Raw genomic sequence first — 12,946 nt, forward strand, 5'->3', positions numbered from 1 at the left:
TCTTGAGTAGCAACTCCCAGCGATTTATAGACTTCTTTCGAAGTTTTCCTTTGAAAAGACCTGACACAGAACCTGACCTATAAGCGGTTCCATCTGCTGTTCACTGAAGCCTCATCAAAAATGGTCTCAGAGGAAGGTGGCTGTCAAGACGCCATTCTTACGGATTGTCAGCCCTGAACATGAGTGAGGACACATTTTATGGAGTGATGAATCCAAAGGTGAAGTTTTTGGGTTCAAATCATCATCGGTATGAATGGAAGAGGTCAGGAGAGAAATACAACAGTGAGTGTTTACAGCTATCCCTAAAATACAGTCATCTTGATGGAGAACAGAAAAGGCAGCCAACATCCAAAGAACAGCTTTAAACGTCCTTTTAGAAACCTGGAGAATCTTCTTTCATACTGCCAAACAATTAAACAAGAACACAGAAACAGTTGAAAGTAAATTTTGATTTATTTCCCAAATAAAATATCTGTATAGTTGAGTCATGCATTACAAGGTCAATAGCTGTTGCTCTTGCATCAGAAAACCTTTAATGTCAAAAGACATAAAATGTGATCAATTTTAAAAACAGCCTGTCAGTTATCAAATTAGTCAAGTATCAAAAGTGACATTAAAGAGCTATTAATCTATTAGACAACATAAAAACAACAGAACAGTATAGAAAAAAAGAAACACTTTAAAGTTACTGCTACCTTTCCACTCATCATTTGTTCTTTATACAGACGACAGCTTTGCAAAGCCGAGCGTTCACATCCATCATATGCTCTTGATCATGAGAAATGCAGTAGCACACATGGACATGTTCCACAGTAGACTTTTATACTAACATATGAAAACAAAGGGTTTATTGCTGTAAGGCTCCATAATAAATACATAAATAGCATAATTTAAACACACGATGAAACATTTTATGAAAATGAAAGATTCACATTCAACAGCGTTTCTTCCCTTTAGCTGAACATGCTTGAGTGATTAAAAGGGAAGAAGCGCGAGTGCTTTTACCAGCTTCAGCTGTCACCAGAGCATTTTGTCTTATGTACCGCAGAAAAAATACTTTTTAAAAGGGATTTCTTTTCCCAAGGGTCTCTAATCTACTTCACTCCAAACAAAATATATATATATATATATATATATATATATATATATATATATATATATATATATATATATATATATATAAAAAGTCTTAATAAACACTGACGTTTCCATCAGTGCCTGGATAGCTTTGTGAAACAAAAAGAAAAAAAATGGTCCGAAACTATTTCAATACTGAGAACTGCATGATGGTGTAACATACTGTCGCCAGGTGTTATCGCTGATTTTTAAATTAGCGTGGAAGAAATCTGATCATAAGACATGAATGCACTTTGGACTTACCCCTGCAACATATATAAAAAACTCAGCTGACAGCTGTCTTGATGTCCAGTGAGTCAACTCCAGTTAACAATTTTTTTACTGCTGAATAAATATTAAATATTCATTTATATCCAATACTGATCTCACTTGAATAAAATATACATTCCTCACTTGTCTCAACATTGTCTTCTCGCTCTTTGGTAGAGGTTCTGCTTAGTTAAAACCTGGAAGTGAACCTTTTTTTTTCTTTTCTTTTTAAATCAGCCTCAATTTGTCTGCATCTCCTCCCTTCACCCTCTTCATGGAAAGAGCTCACCTCCCCTTCTTTTCTTTCTGTAAGGTAGTCTTAAAGGTTTTACTGCATGCGATCTGTCTGGAGCTGCTGAGGCTGGTACTGACTGAAGGCCGCAGCAGCTGCTGCTGCTCCTGGGGTGGCAGCGGTGGCAAGCGGCTGCTGGACAGCGTACCCATACCCCGCTGTAGTCATGTAGCTCGTCGGTGCTGGTGAAGCTGCGTACGGATACTGCTCATAGGCAGCAGCTGCAGCAGCAGCAGTCGCAGCAGCTGCAGAGTACTGGGCATAAGCTGCTCCAGTATAGTCAAGGTATGGGGAAGTGGCAGCAGCAGCTGTTGCTGTAGCCGCAGACGGTTGTACATGAGGGATCACCACGCTGGGTTGGACAAAGGCTTGAGGGAAGACATAATGAGCTGGGATCCTGTAGGACACAAAGATGCACAGGGTCAGAACAGAGCCACAGTCAGTCATCTTTCCAACGCTGGAAAACTGAAAAGCAGGTGCCAAATATGTCAGTCCAGTCCTCAGAACACAGCAAATCCATTCATTAACGGAAAAAATAAAAACCCTACCTAGAAATGAAACGTTAAAAAGCAGCAAAAACCACAAAGAAACACAAGCGTAGCTTTAAATTTCAAAAAGCACCCGAATCTGAAACACAGTGTGGCATTAAAAGAAGACATAGCCAAGCTCTGCACCCCAACGCTTCACTGAAAACCATATTTGACAAAATGCGAGCTTATCGCAAAAACACAACATATCAGTTCGAGAAATGGACATGGTTCTGTCCACATACTGCAACACCAACACCACACATACAAGCATGCCCACACATGTTAATAGGTCCTTAAACGCAAAAAAAAAAAAGAAGAGAAAAATAACTGTTTTGCACGTAGCTGTTAAAGTAACCATACAGCATCTTATCAAAAGTAGGTGCTTAGCTGTATTATGTTGTGCAGATGGCTGTTTGAAAAAGAAATAAACAAGACTGTGTAATAAAGGGACATCTCCATTTGATGATGATGGAAACATACGACCTTTGTATCTGGGTAAACTTGCCTCCACTTTAAACTTCTGTCAGAGTCACGCTAAGTAAATACACCGAGGAGCAGGTGTAAAGTATATTTATCCATTGACACGTGCACCTCTTCTACCCTTCCAGACATACCACCACCCCGCGCAAATACACACGCACGGTCAACTTGAGTGACAAGGGAGGCTGGCTGCATGCTATTTTTGCTCCTCTTGTCATCGCAAAAGGACAAGTTGATCTTCTCCTTCAGTGACACATGGCAGAGCTCTCCTCAACAACTGCCTACACCTCACTACGATCAGATTGAAGGTGTCCCCACTGATAAGTGAAAATGGGAGGCGAAACAAAGGCTAACTCTTTTGTCTTATAGAGGCACATCAATTCCAGAAAACTCCCAATGCTTGTTTTTGAGCGTGACCCGTCTAATTACTTTAACAGCTTTCAACTTGACAAGACAGAAGCCATCACGCTGGTATCCTCGCTTTGTGACGCAACTTGGTTTTACTACAAAGTGTTTAAATGCTGTAAAGGTCACAGCTGACTTTAAGTGTGACTACTGAAAGGAGGGCATGGAGGTTTTGTCGTCCTGCAAGTGGAGAGCTAAATAAAGGTGCATTGTAAATCACCAGGGCACATGGGTAATCCCCAGCACATAACCAAAACGCCTCATGGGCGCATGGCTCGTCCCACCTGTCGTCCGCAGCCGAGCGGCTCCGTCTCTGCCATACATTATTAACAGCGCTGCTGAGTGACTCCCTTTTTTCCATCTGAATTTGAGATGCCATGTGGATCACTGTAGCCAACAGCTGCTGCCTAAGAGACGAGCTAAGAGCTCTTGTCTTCACCCTATACTGCAGGGACTATATGAGCACACCTAAACTCATGTGTCATAGCTAAAATAAGGACTTCATAACGATAAAATTTCAACAGAGTGATCCAGCTTTTTGTTAAAAAAATAACTAAATACTTCACCAAAGCACAGCCTTTCTGCAAAGAGGGAGGCAATCGAACACACTCATACACACTTCTTGAGTGATGGCAAAAAAAAAAAAAAAACACTGAATATTTGTGACTGATCAGAAAGAAAATGCTCAGTATATGTACCTGTAGATGTAAGCTACAAATGAAAGCAGTAGGTTAATTGAAAAAAACAATAAAAAAAAAAAACCCAAAACACAGCATCATGGGTAAGGAAACAGAAAATGAACTCCCACATGCAAGCCAGTGTTTGTTTTGTTGCCGGGGATTGAATTTGAAATTAACACACTGAGTGATCGTCAACCCCAACCCCTTTTGACAACAAAACACAGTGAACTTCATGTTAACCAGAAACCAGGAATAAATAAATAAAAACACAGGCTAAAGCACAATCATTAAAACAGGAAAAAGAATCAACACCCCATCGCAGAGTTATAACTCCCTATGATGACTGGAAAAGTCTGTATGAAAAAATCCCCTTCTGAACGCCCCACATCCCCCACTGCAAGTAGAAGTAAGCACACAGTTAAGCTGAACGCCACATCATACTGAAAACAAGGCACACACCAATCTATGTACTATGGAAAACTGAAAAAAAAAATCATCAAAGAAAACAACAACAGCAGAAGATTTCCATGCATCTAGTCACCATTTCTGTTCGTTTGTGTATGTCAGAGTATACAGGTAACACTTTAGCGCTCTGCCCAATGCAGACTCAGCTATTCCTCAAATCATCATGTCACTTCATCAGCTATTTTAACCGTTACCGACCCTGTCAGATCAGAGAGAAATAGACAACATGAAGACAAGTCCTGCAGTGGCTGGGGACAAACGCTCACTTCCTTCACAATCAACCTCAAGCAGAGGGGCACACATGTACACTCACATGTCATCAGTCAGGGTGAAACAGGTGGAGGCAATAATAAATACACATTTAAAACAATAATAATGAAAAAAATATATATAGTCAAGGGCATTTCTAATAGAGACAGATTTTTGTGACAGAAACAAAATGTAGCTTCACATACCCGTAAGGTCTCTGGATGAATGCTGGATGGATCTGAGGCACACCAAATGCAAAGCCTGGAGTTGATACAGACCATTGTGAAACATTTGTTTAAAATCTTTAAAAAAAAAAAAAAAAAACCCAGGAAGAAAAATACCTACAAGTTTTCTTAGATTTGTTTCCATAAACGTTAATTAGCTTCATTTAGTTTAGTTCTTTTTATATTCGATTGTAAAAGAAAATAAAAACAAAACTGAGGTCCAGTCCCTCACCTGGCTGAATGACCCTGGGTTTGGCCCCAAGATACGCCAGGTTCACATTGGCTTTCCTTCCATCTATTATGGGGTTGGGGTCCTTGCAGGCTCGGTCGGCAGAGGCCCGGTCTGCCATGGTCACCTAAATTAGGACAACGCGTTTTCCATGAGATGATACTCCTGCACACGAAACAACGCATTCTACTTGACTTGTTCAGCTGACCGGATCGTTATATAATTACAGGATTTACTTACGAATCCATAACCTCTGGATTTGCCCGTCTGCCGGTCAGTGATAACGACGGCCTCTTCGATTTCTCCAAACACCTCGAAGTATTTTCTCAGACTTGAGTCGGTTGTGTGATAAGGAAGACCTCCCACAAAGATCTTGGTGAAGGTGGTGTCTTTCTGTGCCGCGTGCATTGTGTGAAAGCTGTGCTTCAAAATGATTTCCGGGGAGTTTTAAAAGTTAGATAAAGGAAAGAGGAGCGTTCAGTGTGCGGACAGGAGGCCCCCCGAAAGTGTGACTGTGCGTCTGAAAGAGGAGGAAGACACCTGTTTGTTGTGTGTGTGCTTCCCAGTTGTCAGTGTGTGTCACACAGATCCTTAACTCCACCCAGATCCAGACCACCACACCGTGTTCAGGCTCCCTACTGTCGCACAACTGCTGAAACTGTCACAAGGGCACGCAGCGTAGAGCTGAATAAAGTTACTCAGTTACTTCGACCATGTATGTTCATATATAAGTTAGGGTTAACTGGGAAATAATAGCATGTTGGGAATGTCAGTTCTCCCCGGAAACTCGTGCAGTCCGTGGGTGCACAGCACTTGCTGGGGTGTAATTTAATAAGTTCATAATGAAAGTGCAAAAAACAAGCTGAAAATCTTGCTCAAATAATGTATTCTTTACTATCGTCTCAGTTTACTGTAGTATAAGCTGTTTTTTTTTTTGTTTTTTTTTTAATTTTCCTATAGCATCTCCTCCTATTGGAAATAAACAGAATCAATCATCAATATCCCGTTATAATAGACATTTTTAAAAAATAGTTTGTTTTTTGTTTGTTTGGGGAACAATTTAGGGAACTTACTTTACAGTTGTGGTTAGACGTTTACATTACCATGAGCATGACCTATCGTTGTAATTTGGGGCTTTTAATGACTTCCATGAACTTTTGTTTTTTCCAGGGTGGAGTTATTGCACAGCATACATTTTTAATGACTTTAAGAAAACAAGAATTGGGTGCACAAGTTTGAACTTCTTTTGGATTTTCTCTAATCCACACAGGGTACAAAAAAAAAGTATACTCAAATAATTACATATGCTCACTTGAATCTTTTAATAACTTTTGTCTTTTAACTTTGCCAAGGCCCATGAAGTTTCAGATTTGAGAGAATCAAAAATAAATTCAAACTTGTGCGTCCAGTTTAAAATAGTTAAATATCTATGCTGTAAAAATCATTCCACCCTGGAAAAAGAACAGTTTAAACAAATCCTTAAAAGCCCCAAATTACCATGCCTGTGATGAGTGTATGTAAACAGACTACCATAACTGTAGGTTAAAAGCACCTCAAACATGACACCACTGGCTACAGGCAGCTTACATTTCAGACTGTTTGAAGCAGTGAATTGGCTGGAAAGATTTAAAACTATTAAAGGGCTTCATCGTTTTAAGGGGGCAACGTACTTATTATTCCTGTTTACAAGAATTCTACTCTGTTAGGATGTTTATATTGTGCCTGGCGATATTTCACACATGCTGCACATCTTAAAGTAAAATGTGTTCTATTATAACATCATTTGAAAGTTTTTTTAAAAACATGAGATTATTGTAAATTCATTACCCGTATGCTATCTTCTCCTGTACAACTTAGACATAGGATTCTTATTTAGATCTCAAAACAGTGCCGTTATATGAAAAAGAAAGTTTTCAAACAGAGTACACCCTCACTGCTTCCATAGTAATTAAGATGGTAATTGATTAACCTGATTAACAGATCATTCACAGGTGTGTGTGAGCAATCAGATGTGTGTTGACACAACGCCACGGACTTAACCAGAGAGTGAACGCCCCAGCAAATTCATCCCAAGGTCAGACCATGCAACACTCTGAGAAACTGCAAAAAACCAAAGAGCTACATCTCAGGCTCTACAGGCCTCAGTTAGGATGTTAAATGTTAAAATTCATGGCGGTAGAATAAGACATTAGGAACAAGAATTTGGAATGGTTGCCAGGAGAAAGCATCTTCTCTCTAAAAAGAACATGGCAGCACAGCTTATGTTCACGAAGTTGTAACTAAAGATACAACAAGACCTCTGGACGCTAGTGTGTTCTTTTGAATAATGCTGTGTTTGGTGAAAATCAGTCACAGACTATTGGCGCAAACACATCATTCCCACCGTGAACAAGGGTGGTGGAGGAACGGTTATTTGGGTTTGTTTACAGCCACAGGACTTGGGTGTCTTGCAGTCATTGAGTTGGCCATGAACTCCTTCTCATTACCAAAGTAATGTAGAGTCAATGTAGGTAGTTCTAAGAGCTACTGAATCATAGGGTGCACTTAGTTTTTCACTGAACTGCATAGAGTCCTGTGAAAACTTTCTTTTTGCAAGGACTTAAATTGCTGTATACTGTTGCTGTTTCCTATTCCAAATATTAAAACTGCACTACATCCCAGCATAGGACGGAACTAAAAACACAAACTGCTGGCTAATCCTACATTATTATCAGACTTTTTTTTAATTGGACTAATTTAATTAGACTACATTTAATATATATATATATATATATATATATATATATATATATACATCCAGGAAACAGGTTTGTCAGCCTGAAGGTATCGCTACATTAGAAAAATGCAGTGGTTTTAAAGTAACTTCTTGTTTTTTCTTTTTTCCTGCATCTGAATCCTGAATTTCAAATTTACTTGCATATACTAGTTAGGTAAATACACTAGGTTAGCATGCATGAGCAGAATGAAGAGTCAACACATACACTGATTGTAAATGTTCTATTCTAGAACATTTTGTACCAATTAAACAATTCAAGATACATTATAAATACAATTCTGTACATTATAATAGTGTATGTTCAAATACATTTCTATTTACAACTCCTTTTTAGGGAGAGCAGCTTTGTTCTCTTCTTTAAAGTAAGGTTCTTGGGTTTCTTTCTTTTACTTGCAATTACAGCTTGAATATTTACCTATTTCTAGTCAGTTCCACAGTTCACCACTTTGATAAAACACACGTTTGTAGGAAACTCTTCTTCATACCTAAGCTAATTTTCTCTAACCCGATGCTGTCCATCGCCCCTTTATTCAATCCTCCATGTGAAAAACTGAGTTATTGAGTACCTTTTAACGTGTGGCATCACTCATCAGTCTGTTAGCATGTAAAATGGAGATGGACATCAGCTAAAAAGGCATTCAATCAGTCAGTCAGCAAGGCAGGATGGCATTTTGAATACTTGTGGGTTTCAAAATATACATACAGGTTCTGATCCATACAGCTGTGGTTATAACTACTGAGTATTTTGGGACTTATGTGCCTCTTTTTATAAAAACAGGGCAATAAGGCATCAGTATAACCAGCCTCAGACAAAACCTAGCTGCTTTGTACATCTAGTGTTGACACACAGTTCATCGGTTGCAAATATTTCATCAGTCCATCGTGGAAGACAGTCAACAAACTCTCCAAGAATCCTTTCCAGTGCAAGCATTCGAACACCAACAGTTTCGTGCTGGATGGATGGGGATCATTTCCTCCACAGTGTTACAGTACGTCAACAGCAACATTTCTAACTGCAACTCGGGTTTGCAGATTCGTCTTATGCTCAGGGTATGTGGCATTACTCCTAGAGATATGGCACTAAGCTTTAATTGGACACATCGATTTGTAGCAAATACGTCCACATACGCACATTAGAAAAATAACATGTAACTCATAACAGCAGATATGGAACCGAAGTTCTTTGGTTAGCCCTGATATTTCATATTGATGTAAATATCAATGTTTATTAACAGTAGTACATTCTTAATCTTCATATCCCAGATTACTCCATTATGAGCCTAGGGGGAGCTGGGGGGGTGGCTGGAGTGCATTGCCTTACAAAAATACGGGAGTGTTCAGAACCAATGTAACAAAAAGTATGTGGGTAATATTGTATAAAGACTCCCAGATTAAAGTTTTCTATAAAAATATCACCATATAGAAAACTAAGATATGTGCATAGTGATTTTTTTTGTTGTTGTCAGTGAACAATAATTAGGATATACTTTCATTAAATGCACAGGTAAGATATGCTTTCAGACAGCACAGACTCCTTCAGCTCAGAGACTTGAGTGGTCAAAAAGATAATACGAAGGGAGGCCGAAGAGGATCTGAGGACCACCCTCAGATCCCTGCAACTCCCCAGAAAACACGTCCTTCTTTGGGTCCTATCTGATCAGAGTCTGTGGTTCTGTGTCCATGGAGGGTGGTCCTCTGGTGAGACGAGATGGCTTTACAAACACGCCGTGGCCTGGGGGACAGCGGAAGTACACCCTGCCCTGGACTGTCCCATTGTGCTTACCTATAGGATGAGGCATAACTTATTAGAGGACTTACGGCTCACTTCTAATCACTTTTAATGTAGACTTCTCTTACAAATACATTTTACAAAACAAGTAAAATGTAAAAAAAAAAAATCAGAATAAAAAAGACTTTTTAAGCCTTTCAGAAAAAAAGTCATTTTAAACTTGATGCCAACAAAACATTTCCAGAAAGCTGTCTTTCAGGAAAAAAATATTAGGATTAGGATCCGAAAGAAGAAGAAGACGAAGAAGAATCTGCACATGCAACTGCAGGGATCCTTAATTAAAAAAAAGTGCAAAGTAGCACCTCTGCAGTCCAGACCTGTTACTCTCTCAGAGCATTTGACACATTGTGAAATGAAGGCTGGACTGTTGAGCATCTGAAATCTTATATCAAGTATGGCCATAAAACACATTTTGATGTCATGACTTTTTAAAAATGTGTTTCTGAGCTTTGTACTAAATGCTTTGTTCTACACGTCTGTCTGCTGCTGGGACTGTCCCTGTGTCCAGCAGGTTTGGATCACAAGTGTTCAACAGTTTAATGTAATGGCCTATTTTCACTACAGAGACCTTTTGGCACGTTCTGCTCCGTTGTGCTTGGAAATCTATCTTGGTCTAGTGGATCAGTGACAGGTGTCCTACTCTTTCTATCTGAAGCTCTTCTGCACCATTAAAGGATAAACCCTTTTTATTCTACCAGACCTTGGACCCATTTCTTCATTACCTAATCGCCTCTGCATTTTCCGGGATGATATATGAGTCAACAGTATGTATTGTGTTGCCTTTACTGGAATGTGATGTTTGTTTAGCTTCCTTTTTATTTTTTTTCTTCCTCTCTCAGTCAGGTCTAGTTCCCTGTGATTTATACACAGTTTGTATTACTACAGTATTTTTTTCTTAGTTTTGCCTGCTTTGCAAAAAAAACAACAACAAAAAAAAGTCTGTCTTTGGCTTTTTTTTACTGGCATCAAAAACAAAATGTGCAATTTTTATAGAATTTATAGAATTTTATAGAATATATAATGTATTTGTGCTTTTTTCTTTTAAATATAGGGATTTACTCACTTCTGTGTTCTGTTTTACTAACATTCACGCTGTGTTTCAGCTTTAGTAGTAAGAGGGTAGCACACAGAAAAAAAAACCCACGTGTCATTTGATATGTACAGTATATTAAGTGGAAACTGCCCTGGGGTCACAAGTTTATTGCTGTTTGTTACAGTTTGACTCATTTTCTAGACTATGAGTCAGTCTGTGATGACTACAACACATCAAAACTAGGACACCTTTTTTTCCCCCCTGTTTTTTTCCTCTTGTACACCACTTGGGGGCAGCAGAAACCCCCTCAAAAGTATGAGATCCCTTATCAGATTGATATGGAAAACTACAAAAGCTTGTTTCTGCTATTTAAAAAGAAATATTTTTTGCCATCCTCAAGGCGAAATACTCAGGTTATTATCTCAAAATGTTGACGTATCGATCTAATGTAATAACCCGTTAGTTTTGACTTATCTTAGCCAATCAATACATTTTTAAGCACAATGTATAAACTGGATGCACAGACAGTTTCCTGTTTTGTACAGCCAGAAAACCCAAATCATCATTAGCATTCATGTGAAGTTTGTGTTCACCTGTTTGTTGTCTCCGAAACAGACCAAAGAGAAATACCAGTTGCTAAATGCTCCACTATGTTTATCCACTAGCCTTTAACAGAGCCCGTGAGATCTTTCCTGCTTGGCACTGAGTGCACAGGCCTTAAGTGTTTGGTTTTTTGTTTTGCTTTTGTTTTCTTGTTTTGTTTCCTAGAAACAACAGCCTGCTGACACGAATGGACCAGTCAGAGAGGATTAACAATCCCACCACTAAAAGCAAACCTCGCTCTCCTGTAAGTCGCTCTTATAATCCTCTAACAGACAGTCAACAGGGGGTTACAGCGATTTTGTTTCACCACATAGCCCCACATGTGTGTTAGCCGTGACTGACACCAGTATTTAAGGGATTAATAAATACTATATTTATATTGCTGTTAATAACTGCATAGCCTTAAAGACAACATATATAAATTAATCATTAAGTTTTTGACTAAGGAATACAGGGCATGAGATATATGGAACATTCAGACTGTTTAAACAAATCATTCTTTCCTGTAATAATTACGTTTTATTGGGGGTCTAAAAACAGAAGTTTTAAATGGACTCACCCACTGCCATGTCCAGCTTCACACCAATCCAGATCCCCTTGGCAAACTCCACCCCTCCCACATAGTGGACCGTTCCTCTCCTCTTCCCCACCCACACCTGCTCACCAGGTGCCATCCAGTCAGGAAGCTGAGCAACAGGAGTGCTCTCATCCCCACTGGAGTCTCCAGAGGGCTCGGCGCTGCTGGGATTTGGACTGGGACAGGGACTTCCATGGGGCAGATCCCCTTGGGCTGGCTCCTGAATGGGAGGTTCTCCTCCTGCTCGCAGAGCTGGAGCTGAAGACGTGGCTGTAGGTAACGATGTGAGTAGAGATGGCGATTGTGGAGGTGGGACCGATGCAACAGGATTTATTTGGGCTGGAGAGGCAGAGACTGGGGCTCTGACTGAAGTGCAAAACACTGTTGTGTTAGGGCAGGACACACCTACACTAACGGCGTTTTCATAATTAGGATATTTGCATATTGTCTTTTCGGGAAGAGATGTCTTAAGAATACCAGAGACATCAGAGGTGAGCTGATTGTCAGTGCCACGTGTTTCTACATCGACTGTTTTCTTCTGCTCGTTTGTACAAACCTCCAACCCCTCCTGCCCCCATCCCTCTGTAAAATGTTCCAAATCAGCTACACCAACGCTGTCATCAGCCCCTTTAAAGTCAGTAAACTCCTGGCTGGTACTGAGTACACAGTTGTTTGGTGAAGGGAATGACTGTGGCTTATCAATGCAATTAGGAATACTGATAGGTGAGGAGGCTGAATGGATGAGCAGGTCCTGAACCCCATCTGCCGAAAGAGGTCGTGGCTGAGCGTCACTCCCTGCAGAAACACTTTTGGTTCGGGTGCCGCCTCTTCCAACAGGGCAGCCAAGAGGGTCATGGGAATCTCTGGAGATGCAGCTGATATGGTCAGAGCTCTCACTGGCACTGAAAGGCATGTCAGACAGCGTGGCATTGGAGGCACTGTGTGAAAAGTAACCACTAGTGCAACTGCTGTTCGTGGGGCTTCGCGACACCTCTCTCTCGCTGCTCCCACCTCCACACCGGCTCCCCTTCAAGTCAGAGCGAAACCCCTCCTGGCTCTCCAGAGTGGCGTTGTAGATCTCAAAGTTTGCAAAGTCCTCTGGGATGTAAGGCTGTAAGGTGCTTTGGTCCTGAGAGCCACGATTTAGACTTAGAGCCATGCGCACATCCGTCTCCTCGTCTTCAGAGTCCTGCCGATCAAAAGAAGAGCAGCGGGAAAGACACACCAG

General features: G+C 40.3%; 2 protein-coding genes across 6 annotated transcripts in view; both read right to left on the reverse strand.

Moving 5' to 3' along the window:
* Nucleotides 1-434: 434 nt before the first annotated feature.
* Nucleotides 435-7,654, reverse strand: rbm24b (RNA binding motif protein 24b). Its single transcript, XM_085176433.1, has 4 exons — nt 5,181-7,654; nt 4,944-5,067; nt 4,694-4,748; nt 435-2,075 (listed from the first exon to the last, which is right to left on the reverse strand). Exons 1-4 carry the CDS (start codon nt 5,346-5,348, stop codon nt 1,715-1,717), a joined length of 708 nt encoding a protein of 235 aa, XP_085032559.1. The 5' UTR covers nt 5,349-7,654; the 3' UTR covers nt 435-1,714.
* Nucleotides 7,655-7,918: 264 nt separating this feature from the next.
* The window catches only part of kif13a (kinesin family member 13A), a 38,717-nt gene continuing 33,689 nt past the window's right edge, over nt 7,919-12,946 (reverse strand). For all 5 annotated transcript variants that reach the window (XM_085176411.1, XM_085176410.1, XM_085176412.1 and 2 more), the window contains 2 exons: nt 11,701-12,907; nt 7,919-9,499 (listed from right to left, as the gene is read on the reverse strand). In XM_085176411.1, coding sequence (XP_085032537.1) covers nt 9,366-9,499; nt 11,701-12,907 — 1,341 coding nt within the window. In that variant the 3' untranslated portion in view covers nt 7,919-9,365. The remainder of the gene's footprint in view (nt 9,500-11,700; nt 12,908-12,946) is intronic.

The sequence above is a fragment of the Neolamprologus multifasciatus genome, chromosome 11 (genome assembly GCF_963576455.1).
Source record: "Neolamprologus multifasciatus chromosome 11, fNeoMul1.2, whole genome shotgun sequence".
In the NCBI taxonomy this organism is placed as follows: Eukaryota; Metazoa; Chordata; class Actinopteri; order Cichliformes; family Cichlidae; genus Neolamprologus; species Neolamprologus multifasciatus.

Coding starts and splice junctions, on each gene's coding strand:
- rbm24b (XM_085176433.1), bottom strand. CDS start 5,348: ATGCACGCGGCACAGAAAGACACCACCTTCACCAAGATCTTTGTGGGA. Junction 5,068..5,180: donor AATCCAGAGGTTATGGATTC/GTAAGTAAATCC, acceptor GTCCTAATTTAG/GTGACCATGGCAGACCGGGC. Junction 4,749..4,943: donor ACCCAGGGTCATTCAGCCAG/GTGAGGGACTGG, acceptor TATCAACTCCAG/GCTTTGCATTTGGTGTGCCT.